Genomic DNA, 16,538 nt, shown 5'->3' with positions numbered 1-16,538 from the left:
GGGGGGGGAGCTGTCAGGGGGCAGGAGTGGGGAGAGGGATTGGAGCAGTCAGGGGACAGGAGCAGAGGCGTTTTGATGGGTTGGGAGTTCTGGGGGGGGCTGTCAGGGGGTGGGGAGTGGTTGGATGGGGCGTGGGAGTCCCAGGGGTCTGTCTGGGGGTGGGGGTGTGGATAAGGGTTGGGGCAGTCAGGGGACAAGAGGCAAGGAGGCTTAGATAGGGAGTGGAGTCCTGGGGGGCAGTTAGGGGCAGGGGTCCCAGGAGGGGGCAGTCAGGGGACAAGGAACGGGGGGAGGGTTGGGAGTTCTGGGGGGGCGGGAAGTGGGAGGGGCAGGGGCGGGGCTAGGGCGGGGCTCCTCCCGTCCTCTTTTTTGCTTGTTGAAATATGGTAACCCTATGTTTACCTTACTGCTTTTGATGTTGTTCCAACTAGTGGAGCTGCAGAGCAGTGTTGGATGACAGGGTGTTTAAAAAAAAAAAAAAGCCGGAGGTCATTTTGCCTACCCCACAGCTTTCACCATTGCTACCAAAGGAGCAATCACACTGGTGGTGAATACAGGTCCCAGTTTTCCTAATGCAGACACAGGTTTTGTGAAGAGCAGCATACAGTAGCTTCGAAAACCAACATTTTTCTGAGGTATGTCCTACTGTACCATTGCCAGTGGCATACAAAAGATATTAACTGAGAGAAAGTGGCAGATGGTAGTGTTAATAAATAGGGACAAAGGGATGTCATAGGTCACACAGTTCAACCCCTTCATCTAAGGGGAGGCATGCAGGCCTAATGGATCACCCAGTGGTTTAGGATTGAGCTTCTGTTCTTGGCTTTGACTTGCTAGTTGTTACATGTTTCTATGCCTCAATTTATCCATGTGTACAAGGGGGATGATCCTCCTTTATAAAGTACTTTGAGATTTACTGACACAAATAACTACATAATAGGAAGGTAATATTATTTGTGTATTTTATCCCTTATGCTATTCCACTGATTGTGTTATCCATCTTTTCTTGACAATTTCCATTGGATGGTGTTTCAGTCTCTCTTGGCAAGCTTTTCCATTGTTAAATTGCTTATTAAGATGTAATTGCTTAATGTAAACTTGCCCTTTCTTAGTGAAAGGTCATTATTACTTATAATGTATTCTTGGGCAGGCTCAAAAAAAATCTTCCCAGTTCTTGTATTATTTCCTCTCCAGTAATTTTATAGAGCTATTGGATATCCCTTTCTTTTCTCTCAAAACAGTGTAACTAAAGTTCCTTTAAACTTTTCTCATACTTGCCAAGCCTTCTACTATCTTAGCTGATTTTTGCATTCTTTCTAATTTCTTTCTTTTCTTGTTATAGTGGGAAATAAGTGAAAATATTCTGGGTGAGGTATCCATACAGAAGAATTAGATCTAGGGATGAGGATTGTGGTGCTGGGTAAAACATAAATCTTTTCCTGGTTAATATTTTAAGAGCATGTTAGTGGGCCTATGTTTTAAATAAAAAGTCACACCTACAAAGTAACCTATAACTTTTTTTTTTAATGTAATGCTGTAGCTACTGATTCTCCCCCACCCTCTTTGTTGGCTACTGTAATCTTTTAACATTTCATTGAAATCACTGCAGTGATAGGTTATACTAGTACATTCAGGAAAACAGGTATGTTCTACTTGGACATACAAGAAACTTTGAGCAGTAGTCACGAGGTTAAAAAAGAATCCTAAATTTTAATTTCTGTGGGCTTGCAAACTGGCATCAAGCTAGGGTTCCAGGATTTGAAGGCCATTGCTTTATCTTCCAGCCATCCTACCATGACTGCAAATTTAGAAATCTGGGAGATTTGTCCAATGGATCAATGTCAATGTGATTACCCATTTCCCGATAATTGCAGTAGTCCTCCTAAGACCCTTTTGTAAAATCACTTCTGCAAGACCATTTAGTTCTGTCAGCTTAAAACTGTTGGTTTGTGTGGCAGGGCCCACCTGCTCTTGCCTCTGCTCAGGTCCACAGATAGCTCAGAGACCTTTTTTTGCTGGTAAAACACCCAGTGTAGTTTATTTACAATGTTGGTTTTCACCACCCCTATACACTCAATAGCTTCACCCCTTCAGTTCTAGGGAGCACTCAGCTTCTGAGGCAAGAACAATCTCTGTCTTTCTACTTTGTCCATTTCCCATGTCATTCCTGTTCTTTTTGTATCATCTGCCTAATGGCCTTAATGGCCCTAACCCTAACCCTTAGTTCTCCTCAGCCCATCAATTAGGTACAGTTTTTCTTAACTAGGTCTGGTCTAGAGTAATTAATTAGAGTTGGAGTGACTAGAGGACTGGCTTAGCTGTTGTTGCCCAGGACTCAGTCCCAGTTCCCCAGATCCTGAGTGTACTACAGAGTTTTCCTGTACAGAAGCACATATGTGTATGTTGAGTCTTTTGCCAAAGCCTACAGTGGAAATTCAGTTTTCCAGAGCTTAGTCCATATCATCTAATGTCACTAAGTTGTATGCACCAAACCATCAGAACATTTGAAACTATACTAAGAAGTTGTTTGCCTCATTTACCAGCCATAATAAAAAAGAGGAGCTTCATAGAGTTCACAAAGAGCATTACAGTGGGAAATGTATCCATGACCGGTTAAAAATTCAAGTCAATTTGGATAAGCACCTGAAAGCTCAAATACCTTGAGTATTTGAAATGGGTGGTCCCAGAGTTTCCCTTATGTTGGTGTAAATCGGGAATAACTACACTGATGTTCGTGGGAATACACCTTTGTGAGAAGAAAACATGCAAACCTAACACTGTCTAGTTTGGTGCTTTTGTTTCCTAGCTGGAATGCAGAAGTGTCAGAAGTGCTCTAGCCTAACTGGTTTCAGATTTAGATAAAGGCTCAAAGGAAATTATTTTATTGTGTTCCCTTATCAGCTTACACATCACTCTTTTTTCTTTTTGCTAACAGACATCATTTTACAAGTGACATACTCAAAAAGTCCTTACAGACACAATGCCAGGCATGTCCAGTAAGTCAAATGTCTAAATGTTCCATTTGCTTAAAGTCACTGAAATGGATTGTCTTGAATCTGTTCCCTGGCAAGCACTCTAATTAATAAATTAATAATTAAGTGGGTTTGCTGTCAGGGTGCTGATTAAGTAGATTCTGTTCTATGTGAGTAGACAGTGAGCCATAGTGATGGCTACTTTACAGTTGGTATGAATTGCCTTTAACCCGTAACAGTTAGCTGAGACTGATTGTTTTCCATTTGAATTGGTAACAGGTGTTTTCAATTAAAACTTGTGTATTTTCCTTGAAACTGAATGTTTCATCATCAGTTTATGGCTTTTTATGTTGTCATGAATCACTGGAATCAGAAAAGGCATCATAGCGACATGTGGCAATGAAATTTTCAGAGAGAAATATTTTGGGTTGATTAGTATATTCCCTGAGACATATTGCAAGAGGCAGGAATTTCTGAACATTCTGACAGCTCTCTCTGAATCTAAGGTCCCTCAGAGTCCTATATAGCCCCTAAGAACTACAATTAGAGATGAATAAGGGTTTTAAGTGAAAAACCAGTGTGTTCAGCCCATTTTCCCTCTCTGGATAACGGTCGGCTCTTGCTGTTATATGTTTCAGGTGGTAGAATTCTGGGCTGGAGTATTAAATAGGGTTACCATCCGTCCGGGTTTCCCTGGACATGTCTGGCTTTTTCAGCGTTAAATGGCCGTCCGGGGGGAGATTTCTAATCAAGTAGAAATGTCCGGGATTTCCCCCTTCCCCTCCTGCGGAGTGCAGCGAGGATGATTGGACGCCTGGCCTGATTGAAAGCCGCTCGCAGCCACTAGGGTCTCTAGCAGCCAGAGTCCCTCCCCTTCCCCCGCTCCCTCCTCCCCCACAGAGCAGCGGCAGTGTTTGATTCCACGTGGAGCCTGCATTTCTCCCTCTACCGGGTGAGCGGGGGGAGCAGGGCAGGCGGCGGGGTGGGGGTGTGTAGAGGCTGCAGGGGCAGGGCAGGCAGGGGACGCAGAGGCTGCAGGGTGAGTGGGGAGCAGGGGGCACAGAGGTTGCAGGGGTGGGGGGGGGTGCAGAGGCTGCAGGGGCGGGGGGGGGGGGTCCAGAAGCTGCAGGGTGAGGAGGAGCAGGGTAGGCAAGGGCATAGAGGCTGCGGGGCGAGTGGGGAGCAGGGAAGCACTTAGCAACCCCCAACCAAGATCAGAGCGGGAGGGAGGAGGGAGAATGCGGGGTGCTCAGAGGAGGGGGCAGAGTTGGGGCAGGGACTTTGGGGAAGGGGTTGGAATGGGGGCGGAGAAGGGGTGGGGTTGGGGCGGGGTCGGGGTGGGGAAGGGGCGGAGTTGGGGCAGGGCCAGGGACAGGACCGGGGCCTCATGGAGTGTCCTCTTTTTTTAAATGTTTGAATATGGTAACCCTAGTATTAAAGGCTTAGAGTCTGCACCCCGCTGATGATTCATGATGGTGGGCTTGTTACAGTTGCATGCAACAAAATTTGGTTTTACTTTTTAAAAAAAAAAGATCTAGTAAATTACATACAAAAAAACAAGGATAAAGAAGTGTTACGGTTGCAAAGTCGAACAATCAAAAGTTAGAAAATCCAGATCTGTGGCTACCTGTGCAAATTTAATTCTGACCCTTTGTGCATATGTATGCTGATACCATCTTTAATTACATGATCACTTGCTATTTTTTCCCCAGGACCTCTGCCTTTTTAGTGCATACACATACAAGGACACAAAATTAAGATTATACAGGCAGCACTCTGGTCACTGCAACTCTAATTACACCAGAGCAGACCTCATTAAGAAGAACTGTGCCTAATTGATGGGTTGAGGAGAACTAAGAGGCTAATTGGGCCATTAAGCAGATGATACTGTGATGCACTGTTTCCCTTCTTCAGGAGAGGTAACCACTGTGCATCTTGGGAGAGGTAGTCTGTCCAAGGATCCCAACCTTTCATGTGCATGACTTTGACTTTGCAACCTAAATTACTTTAACATTTTTAATGTACTATGTATATATCAAGAAAATAAAGTATACCACTTTTGGCATACTCTGGGTCCATTTCATATCTTGTTGGTATCATAAGTTTTAGTGTATATTGTCAAATGTTTGACATCATAGGCATCCATTGGCAAGTGGAGTTTTACAAAAAAAAGAAAAAGGATCTGCAATGTGTGTCTCCAGGTCTAGGTTTGCAAAGTAATACTATTCACACCGACCACTCGTCCCCTCCCAGTCCCTTGTCTATTGTGTGATGAGAGGCTCCAACAATTCACATTTTGACCTTCATCTCAACATCATAATTTCCAGCTTACTCTATGGCTGCGTTGCCCTTCTTCAAGCTTTATTCCAAAATGTCCTACACCTCTATTTGGTTGATTGGCTGTCCTGTTTTTCCATTTCTAGGGAGACCATGATTCCCTTTTCTCTAGCATATGGAGCCATCCTACCTAATAGGTGGGGTTTCTCCACATAGTTGGATTCAGTAGTGCATACCTGGCAATGGTATACATTTGGCTGATAAAGTAATACATCTCACACTTCTGGCACAGCAGAACAGTGTATGGGATTCATAGCTATCCTAGGGTTGTAGTAACAAATTGAAATAAAATTATTCTACTTAACTGCCAGGGGGCAAATTTGTCACGTACACATGGGAGAAAGTAGAAGGGAGATATGCAGCGTCAGCTATGCATAGTCTTAACTCAGGAAGTTCCTTCGAGAGGAAATGTAGCCAAACTCCAACCCTGCAGACAATGGAATTTTCTGTGCCTGCGTCCTGTAAATAACTAACTGCTTGGTTTGCAAAATAACGCAAGGGGGGGCACAAGCAGATGAACAATAAGAGGTCATAAGAGGGGCAGATACATGTAGCTTGCTAATTATGTATGGTATGATAGCAAATTTTGGCCAATCATAGAGCGATAGATTATCATAGTCAACTGCATATAATGCTTTGGTTTAAGTGTTTTCTTTGTTCTTGCTGACTTATGAGCTCGAACCCAATTGCAATTGAAATAAATGGATCGCCCCTCCCGGGGCTCCTTGCTTGATTAGCTGTGTCTGTCTCTCCTTATTCCTCAGCTGGAACGGACAGGAATTTCTACGACACAAGCAAGGTACTAACAAACTTCAACAGGACTTTATTTTTAAAGTGTATGCACCTGTTTATTGAACTGGCTGCTCCGACATACTTTAGCAAAATGCCCAATCTTTTTGCAATGATTGCACTGAGCTACTTTTGCCGGACATCCTGTGTGGCTTACAAGGTGTTGTGGGGATTCACAGAAAAAGCATGCTTTTACTGTATGTTGAATTTGCTGATTTGGTGGTTTTTCATTAGTTTTACTCTTGTAATTGTTTGTCTGCAGCGATAGTGAACTTTTCTGCAAAGGAATCACAATCTGGACTGTGCCTCCTGTATCCATGCTCATTATTTTGGCTTCAGCTGTAGCTGACTCAATCTGAATAGCATTGGTTATTGCTTTTTCTAGTGTAAGTTGTGGTTCTAAGGCAGTGGTTCCCAAACTTCAACAACCCGTGAACCCCTTTCACTAAAATGTCAAGTCTCGCAAGCCCCCTCCTAAAAATGAATATTTCCAGGGATTTTCTCCTTTACCGGAGTATAAATTATAAAAGCAGTGATCTTGGAAATATAACATTTGTTTTTATGACATGATTATTACACACTATTTATTATTAATTATTTATCATTACAGTATTTTTATTACATTATGAAAACGGCAACACTCTTCCAAGATCTCATTTTCGTAGCTTGTATCACTTTGAATAAGCCTGTTATAAGACAAGGCTCCTATGTTTCATCAAGGAGTATCAGATGTGAAACAGCATGAAGGTATTTAAGAAACCAACTCAGAGTTCCTCCTACACAAGCATTCAGGTCTTGAGTAGTCCAGGCAAACAACGCACATTACAACAAAGCTTAAACGTGTTCTTCATAATAATTTTAAAAACAATACTAGCTGCCTATTTAATTTTAAAAACAGCAAAAAATACCTACCTCCCTTTCCATTTCTTATAAGGAGTCTTGAAGTTTAAATCTCCTCAGCGTGATAGATATGCTTGCTTTGATCTGCTTAGCTCTTGGAAGTCCAGGGGCTCCAAGCTGCTGGCCCCGTGCTGCCCAGGGTCCCTAGGGACAACTATGTCCACCATTAGGGATTTTTTTCCTGAGAACCCCCTGTAACATTTCGCGAACCCCCAGGGGTTCACGAACCCCAGTTTGGGAACCACTGTTCTAGGGGCTTGTCCATACTTACGCGCTGGTTCGGCGGCAGGCAATCGAACTTCTGGGTTCGATTTATCGCATCTTGTCTGGATGCGATAAATCGAACCCAAAGTGCTCGCCATCGATTCCGGTAATCCTGCTCTGCGAGAGGAGTGCGCGGAGTCGACGGGGGAGCCTGCCTGCCGTGTCTGGACCACGGTAAGTTCGAACTAAGGTATGTCGACTTCAGCTATGTTATTCACGTAGCTGAAGTTGCGTACCTTAGTTTGAATTGGGAGGTTAGTGTAGACCAGGCGTAGAAGTAAACATTCTCTTACTCGAAGCATGGTTGTTTTCTCAATGAGCTGGTCTCTAATCATCTCATCTGCCATATTCCCAAAGTCCACAAGTTACAATCAGACTCCTCAGGGAAGCAATATACTGCATTATAGTCTCCCCTGGTTTCTACTCACGTTAGCGAAATCTGTAGCGATTAGCTACTACATTCACTTTTTGCACAAAAACTTCTTTAATGCAGTGAGTGCAGTCTCATATCTATCGTCTGCAAGGGGAAAAGTGTAAAATATATGCTGCCCTTCTGCTCCAAGACAGTGGATTAGCAGAGCACGCTTTCTTACTTCAGAAATCTCTGTAGCACTGATTGCAAGCAGATAAGTCTCAAACATATGGATCCAGGCAGTAAAAGCAATTGGAGGCTCACCTGGGCTTTGTAGAAAAGGTGCAAATGGGTTCAGGGGCAGAAGGATCCATCCTCGTCGCCAAAATGTGGTAGTAACCAAGCAAGGTACTAACAGACTTCAACAGGACTTTATCTTTACCAAGCTGCTGCTGCACCCTCGGTAGCTTTCCATCAGCCTCCTCCACTCCTCCCCCCTCCTTCCTGTTTCCTGTCCTTTCAGACTCCCAACAGCTCCCAGTTCTAATAATTACAAGCAACATCTAAACACCACACCTAGTTTCTTCCTTATCATTAGAAGGAAAGGCTCAAGGAAAATGTAGACCTTTTGAAATTTTAGGGTAGTTCTTCTAATCCTTTTGACCTACCCATTCTCCAACCTCCTCCTTAATACATCCATGGGCAACGGACATTTTGATATAGATTGATACATGCATGAAGTCAGTAATCAACTTCTGCTATGGCTGAAAACAGTAGCTCAGGCAATTTGTGGCTGAAAGCCTGGAACTCGCTGTACCAGTGAAGCAGTTTATATCTTGGAGCAGAGGCAGTGACTTTATATTACTGAGCTAGCCTTGACATTTCTGTATTTAGAGTCAATCCTGACAAGATTGTCATTAGAAAGACGGCAGCAAGAAGATGCCGTAGAAGTGATATTGGTTGTGTCAAGTTCAGCAGGGAAGAATAATCAAAAGTGGGAAGAGAAGATGATATAATGGAAGAGAGGAAAGAAATACCTTGGATTAAAAATAGAGAAGGATTTATGTCTTCTATGTCAGAACTGGCAGAATACAAAAGCAAATGTGGAAGAGACTTAATGAGTGAGAATCCCTTTGACTTCAGTGAGAATTTTACTTATGCAGGACCCCTTTTATTTAATCTCTCTCGGTGTGTGTGTGTGTATATGTATGTGTGTGTGTGTGTGTGTGTGTGTGTGTGTGATGGCTCTGTAAAAGCTCCCCCAGCTGGACACTCACCTGGCTGCTGTATTTTGGCCTCACACACACAGGGACTGTGTGATTTTTAAGCTTCCCTTAATCTGAGTAGGCTGCAGCACTGTCTTTCCTTGGCCTGCCTATCACACTTCTCATAGACTCATAGACTTTAAGGTCAGAAGGGACCATTATGATCATCTGGTCTGACCCCCTGCATGCTGCAGGCCATAAAACCGTCCCTACCCCTTCCCTGGACTCTGCTGTTGAAGTCCCCAGTCCTGTTTTTAGTGACTGCAATCGGCAGAGACCCTCCTGCTAGAGATCCCTGCCCCATGCTGCGGAGGAAGGCGAAAAACCTCCAGAGGCTCAGCCAATCTGCCCTGGAGGAAAATTCCTTCCCGACCCCAAATGTGGCGATCAGTAAGACCCCGAGCATATAGGCAAGAGTCTCCAGCCCGACCCCTGTTAGCCATTATACTATTTACCCACCATTGCTTGGCTTTCCTTGACTACTATGTTTTACCATTAAACCATTCCCTCCATAAACTTATCTAACTTTATCTTAAAACCAGACAGGTCCGTCGCCCCCACCGTTTCCCTCGGTAGGCCGTTCCAATATTTCACCCCTCTGACGGTCAGAAACCTTCGTCTAATTTCAAGTCTGAACTTCCCCACGGCCAGTTTGTATCCATTCGTTCTGGTATCCACGTTAGTACTAAGCTGGAATAATTCTTCTCCCTCCCTTGTATTAATCCCTCTAATATATTTAAAGATAGCAATCATATCCCCTCTCAGCCTTCGCTTTGTCAGACTAAACAACCCAAGCTCCTCTAGTCTCCTTTCGTACGACAGCTTTTCCATTCCTCTGATCATCTTAGTGGCCCTTCTCTGCACCTGTTCCAGTTTGAGTTCATCTTTTTTAAACATGGGAGACCAGAACTGCACACAGTACTCCAAATGAGGTCTCACCAGCGCCTTGTACAACGGAAGCAGGACCTCCTTATCCCTACTAGATATACCTCGCCTAATGCATCCCAAGACCGCATTGGCTTTTTTCACCGCCACGTCACATTGTCGACTCATAGTCATCCTGCGGTCTACAAGAACCCCTAGGTCCTTCTCCTCTTCCGTTACTTCTAACCAATGCGTCCCCATCTTGTAACTAAAATTGTTATTAGTCATCCCCAAATGCATCACCTTACACTTTTCACTATTAAATTTCATCTTATTTCTGATACTCCAATTCAGAAGCTCATTCAAGTCTCCCTGCAGGATATCCCTGTCCTCCTCCGAATTTACAACGCCTCCCACCTTCGTATCATCTGCAAATTTTATCAGCCCACTCCTGCAATCGGTTCCGAGGTCAGTTATAAATAGATTAAATAAAATGGGTCCCAAAACCGAACCTTGAGGCACTCCACTAGTAACCTCCCTCCAACCCGACAGTTCACCCTTTAATACAACCCGCTGCTTTCTCCCCAGTAACCAATTCCTTATCCACTTCTGGATTTTCATATCGATCCCCATGTTTTTCAGTTTAACCAATAATTCCTCATGGGGTACAGTATCAAACGCTTTACTGAAATCCAGGTATATTAGGTCCACCGCATTTCCCTTATCTAATAAATCCGTTACTTTCTCAAAGAAGGAGATCAGATTCGTTTGGCACGATCTGCCCTTCGTAAAACCATGTTGTAATTTATCGCAATTGCCACTACCCTCCAGGTCCTCAACTAGTTTCTCTTTCAGAATTTTCTCTAACACCTTGCACACTACAGATGTTAGACTAACAGGCCTGTAGTTACCCGGATCACTTTTTTTCCCTTTCTTGAAAATAGGAACCACATTAGCTATTCTCCAGTCTAATGGGACCACCCCCGAGTTTACAGATTCATTAAATATTATCGCTAACGGGCCTGCTATTTCCCGCGCCAATTCCTTCAATATTCTCGGATGTAGATCGTCCGGTCCTCCCGACTTAGCCCCATTAAGGCGTTCAAGTTTTGTTTCCATCTCGGATACGGTAATCTCCCATCCCGAATGCCCCTCTATAGTGGTGCTAGTATCCCTAATACCTTCATTGGCCTCATTAAACACCGATGCAAAATATTCATTAAGATATTGCGCCATGCCTAGATTGTCTTTAATCTCCTCTCCGGCAATAGACTTCAGAGGTCCCACTTCTTCTTTCTTTGCTCTCTTCTTATTTATGTGGCTGTAAAACCTCTTACTGTTGCTTTTAATTCCCCTCGCTAGTTCCAACTCTACACGGCCTTTGGCCTTTCTCACTCTATCTCTACATTCTCTGACTTCACTTAGGTACATTTCCTTACTGATCCCTCCCCTCTTCCATTCTTTATACGCTTTCTGTTTTTTCCTAATCGCCCCTTTGAGTCGGTCGCTCATCCAGCTCGGTCTAAATCTCTTGCTTAGTAATCTTTTTCCCTTTTTTGGAATACAGGCCTCCGACAGCTCATGCATCTTTAACTTAAAGTAATCCCAGGCTTCTTCCGCTTTTAAATCCATTAATACGTTTGCCCAGTCCACTTCCCTTACCAGTCCCCTTAGTTTGTTAAAATTGGCCTTTTTAAAATTATAAACCCTAGTCTTTGATTTAATTCTGTTACTCCTTCCATGTATTTTAAACCGAATTAGCTCATGATCACTGGAGCCCAAATTGTCCCCTACTACCACTTCGTCAACAAGGTCCTCACTACTTGCCAGAATCAAATCTAAAATGGCCTCCCCCCTCGTCGGTTCAGTTACCACTTGATGGAGGAATTGATCAGCAAGCACTTCTAGGAACATCTGAGCCCTGTTATTGCTACTAGCGTTTGTTCCCCAATCTATATCCGGGAAGTTAAAGTCCCCCATAATTACACAGTTTCTGTTAGTAATTACTTCTCTAAACACATTAAATAGTTCCTTATCCATATCCTGGGTCGATCCCGGCGGTCTATAGCACACTCCAAGCACTATCCCCGGAGAGGCTCTAGTAGTCCTATTACCCAGTGTGAGTATTGCCCAGACAGACTCTGTGTTATCTAATCCATCCACTATTATTTCTTTACAGTTTATTTCACTATTGACATACAAGGCCACCCCCCCACCTTTACCTTTGTTCCGGTCTTTCCTAAACAGCGCATACCCCTCCATACCTGTGTTCCAGTCTTGACTGCCATTCCACCACGTTTCCGTTATTCCTACGATATCCGGTTTCAGTTCCTGGACCAAGAGCTCCAATTCCTCCATCCGGACCCACTTCCTGGCACAGGCACTCCGTCTGTTACTTCTTTGCATAAATGGGACCTTGCGGCCCAACTCCCAAAAACCTCTGGACAGGTGCTGACCCCCAGACTGTCTTGTAGCTTAACCCTCTCCCAGAGCTCCAACCTTGAGTGCTCTGGATTTACAATACCCCTCTTCAGGAACAGGTGATAGTGGAAGCAAATATACATGTTCTCTCTCTCTCTCTCTCCCCAAGGAGTTTGGTCCTGCTGTTAAAATGCAACCCTTTGCTATGATAGCTGATAGCATGCCCTTCTGTTCCTCTTTGCTGCCAAAGCCTCCTTTGTCTCTGTGAGTCCCCCCTTGCCATGTGACTCCCTGATAAAATGATCAGATTGCCCCACCCAATGATGACCTATTGCTTCCCCCCCCCCCCGGAGTTCAGACTTGGAAAACAGCACAATAGCTATCTCTTTGGCCAAGTGTGCTCTGTTTGAATGGATGACCATCAAAGTTTAATTACACTCTTTTGTTAGCACAGTTAGCACTTTGCTAGCACTGGGTTTTAGCTCAATATGGTGGAAAAAGATAAGAATGCAAACAGGCTTCACATTCAAAAAGTTTGCAGTCTGGCACAAATAAACATAGAATCCCCAGTATCCATCAGAATTTGTAAATTGTACAAAGACAGATTCCCTGAATCACCACAATATAGATCTATAAACATTCTAGGGTTGCCAATTTTTTGGTTGGATGTATTCCTGGAGATTTCATCACATGACATAATCTTTAATTAAAGATTAATCTTTGATTCCTGGTGACTCCAGGACAATCCTGGATGGTTGGCAACCTTAAAAAAATTATCCCTGTAACACTTGATGTATTTTCCCCCTACAACTGATTGTTTGGTGTCTAAAGAGAAAATCACATATTTTCTTGGGATGGATAAAAAGATAAGATTAAGAATCCTACCCTTAAAATTTGATTAACACTTTTTCTTTATCATTTTCAGGAACCGCTGAGCTGCCAGGTTTTGCCAAGAACCAAATTATATAGGGCCAGATCAAGGCAGGATTCTTGTGCCCTTAGGATTTGAGCCTCATGGTTGGAATGGTTCCCAGATTCCGCAGTAAAACAGGGGCAGGAGAACAAGTAGAAGTGCAGGTCACACCTGAAGGCAGCTGGGGTGGGCTGGACCAACGTTTGGCTCCTAATCTTGCAAGATAGTGGTGTACCATAATGTATATTAGGAGTCAAGGTTTCATGACATTGGGGTCTTGCGAAGGTTACTCAAGTGTGGGAGGAATGGAAAGGTCAATCCAGAGAGAGGAGAAAGAAATGGGAGAAAGGTTTTAGGGGAAGTCTCTCCAGGGGTAGCCTGAAGTTTTAGAGGATTTAATCCCCATTTCATGATACATTCACCCCTGACAATAGTAAATACTGTGCAGAGAGACTATTTTTATTATTATGCTTATCTATTAATGTATTTTTATAATATTTGCCAGACTTGTAGAGAATTTGATGTAGACCGAATTGGAAAATGGGTACAGAAAATGTTGGTTTTTTTCCATTAAAATTAAAACAGGAACAAAAGTTACCAAAGAAACATTTTGATTTGGAAATGCTGCTGCAATGTCTCATAGGTGTATAGTTTGTGTTCCTCATGTTTCCATTCTCTATAGGCTGAGATTTATGGAAATACTACCTCTCCCAAGATGCACAATGCTCACTTCTCTTGGAGGAGGGAATCAGTGCATCAGAGGGAGTCCCTGGCCATAGTGTTCCAGGGAGATATGCTCCAGTCAGTGAGCCCGAACTACAAAGGAGAATAGGAGAATGGGGTGACCAAATTACATCTCGCATGAAGCACTGCAGCAGCATATTCGAATGGAAATATTTTGGTTTTCAGTCAAAATATTTCCAGTTTTGTTTGCTTTTTTTAATTCAAAATTGAAAGTTTTCATGGAAAGCAGACATTTTTCACACACACAAAATAGTTTAGTCAAAAAACAGTTTCCATGGAAAAATTTCAGCCAACCCTGTGAGCTCTTTTGCTGTAGTTTACTAAAAATTCGAATGAAGGAATGAATATTCTTGTATTAGTTCTAGCTTGACTAATAGGATGCAGACTGGGACCAATGTGATATTTTTTTCTGAATTTTTGTGGACCCTGTTGAGGAATTTAATGTTTTTTCTCTCTGTGAACTGAAGACATCTCACAGGGGATTCCAGTCAAACTATTGGCCATCTTTGATGTCATTTCCTAAACCAGGATTTAGCAAAAATCTTAGCGAAAAAGGTCTTAAGAGTTCCATGTTTGAGGTTTAAAAAAGCTTCAGTTCCAGATTTTGTGGAATTATCCAAAACAAACATTCAGAGTTTGTTCATTCCTAACACTCACTGTATTTTTCCATAACCATAGCTCTATTTTTGTGTTTTTTTTCAGAGATCATCTACAGTTGGGTATTTAACGAATTCCCATCTTTCGTGGCAGAAGATAGCCGACGCTTTATCTCTCAGGAGACAGGAAATCTCTACATCTCCAAGGTGCAAACATCTGATGTTGGCAGCTATATCTGCCTAGTAAAAAACACAGTGACAAATGCCAGAGTTCTAAGTCCTCCAACGCCACTCACCCTGCGAAATGATGGTAAGTAAGACATTCCCACTCCATTGCAGCAAAAAATGTGAAAATGAAAATATCTTGGGCTGCACGGAAACACAGAATAAAACATAGATGATTTGTGTTCAATATATAGGCATGCATTTACTTCAGTAAACAAAAAGCGGGGTGGCCCTTATGTTATAGCCTGGGTGCCTAAATTTGGACACCATTATCCGTATTTGGGCAGCTAAGTACCTAATTTTCAGAGGTGCTGAGCATCCAACATCTCTCAATGGGGTGTCACTTATTTAGGTGTCTTTCTTGAAAATAATTGTCTATCAGTAAAATCTTAAAAAGTTGCTAAATGACTTAGGAGTCTAAGTCTCATTGAAAGTCAGTAGGACTTAGGATATTTAAGGACCAGTTTTTACAAGGTATTTAGGCAGTTAAAGATTAAGACAAGTGCTTAGTGGCATTTTCAAAAGCACCTAGTCATTTAACTCCCATTTATTTTAATGGGAGTTAGACATTTAGGCTATGTCTACACTACAGACCTTACAGTGGCACAGATGTATCGCTGCAGCTATGTCACTGTAAGGTCTCCTGTGTAGCCGCTCTATGCTGGTGGGAGGGAGCTCTCCCACTGGAATAATTAAACCACCCCTAACGAGCAGTGGTAGCTCGTCCTGCCGACATAGTGCTGTCCACACCAGCATTTTTGGTGGTGAAACTTCTTGGTCGGTGTGTGTGGTGATTTTTTTTTTGTTTTGTTTTTTCCACACCCCAACTGACAAAAGTTTTGCTGACAAAAGTGCTAGTGTAGACAAAGCCTTAGTCCATTTTGAAATTCCCAGGAGTCGCCTATCTGCATCGTTAGGCATCATTCTGGTCCTAAATGCCTAAGGCATTTTAGAAAATGGGACTTGATTTCTGAAGTCATTTAGGCACTTTTGAAAATTTTACCCCTATATCTGTAAATTTGGAGAAGTCAGGTTCCAGTTCTATGCCTTGTATGGCAATATCACTCTAAATAAAATAGAAGGAAAAGAAATTGTGAAAGTAAGTCACATTCTTTTATAAATGATGGCTCTTTTGTATTCTCGAAAGAGTTGTATATATTTTAGAGATTGACCTAAAATCTATAGTATGTTTTTAGCTGTTTTGGAGTTAAATATTCAACATTTATTATAGCAATATTATGTTTTTATTTTATTATTTTAAAATAATCAAAATGCAATCTGACCTAGCGTATTTTATTTTAAATGAAGCAGAAATAACATATATAAATAAATTGTCAGCATAGTCTTCCTTCTAAGACATCCTACATTTCAGTCTGCTTTCTAATTCTTCAGGAATGCATTTGAGCAGCTAACCACACTTTGATTCATGCCCACATGTACACACACAAATAAGCATTTTGAAGCAAGTCATAAAATACAATGCATGGTGGGGACTCACTATGTCTTACACTAAAAAACCTCTTTGTACTGTACGGCCATTACAAAGAGTGGGCTTTAAGAAAGATGACTTGATTTAATATAGTAACTAAAAAAAAATACAATTTAGAATGGAATAAAGTTGATCTTTTCAATATAACTCAGTTGAAACTTTCCATGTTTACATAACAAAAAGTTACATACTTTGTTGCATGGCCTGTTATTTTAATTTGGTTTTATGTGGTACCAATAATTATTTAGGTGAACTTCAAATCGTTAACCCAGAAAATCTGATCTTTTAAGTATTAAACCTTTGTAAATGAAAAAAAAATGCTAACTTTAAATAGATTAAAAAGGAAGCACTTGTCATGAAGACAGGATTTTATTGCACCATTTTTTTAAAATTCACAATGTAATCTC

The 16,538-nt window shown here is 42.2% G+C and overlaps 1 protein-coding gene across 6 annotated transcripts in view; it reads left to right on the top strand.

The window, feature by feature from the left end:
• Nucleotides 1–16,538, top strand: part of CNTN5 (contactin 5) — a 1,008,853-nt gene that overhangs the window by 732,547 nt on the left and 259,768 nt on the right. For all 6 annotated transcript variants that reach the window (XM_008178633.4, XM_008178637.4, XM_008178631.4 and 3 more), the window contains one exon: nt 14,524–14,727. In XM_008178633.4, coding sequence (XP_008176855.2) covers nt 14,524–14,727 — 204 coding nt within the window. The remainder of the gene's footprint in view (nt 1–14,523; nt 14,728–16,538) is intronic.

Source organism: Chrysemys picta, chromosome 1, assembly GCF_011386835.1.
Source record: "Chrysemys picta bellii isolate R12L10 chromosome 1, ASM1138683v2, whole genome shotgun sequence".
In the NCBI taxonomy this organism is placed as follows: domain Eukaryota; kingdom Metazoa; phylum Chordata; order Testudines; family Emydidae; genus Chrysemys; species Chrysemys picta.
This window is presented reverse-complemented; position numbering and strand designations above follow the sequence as displayed.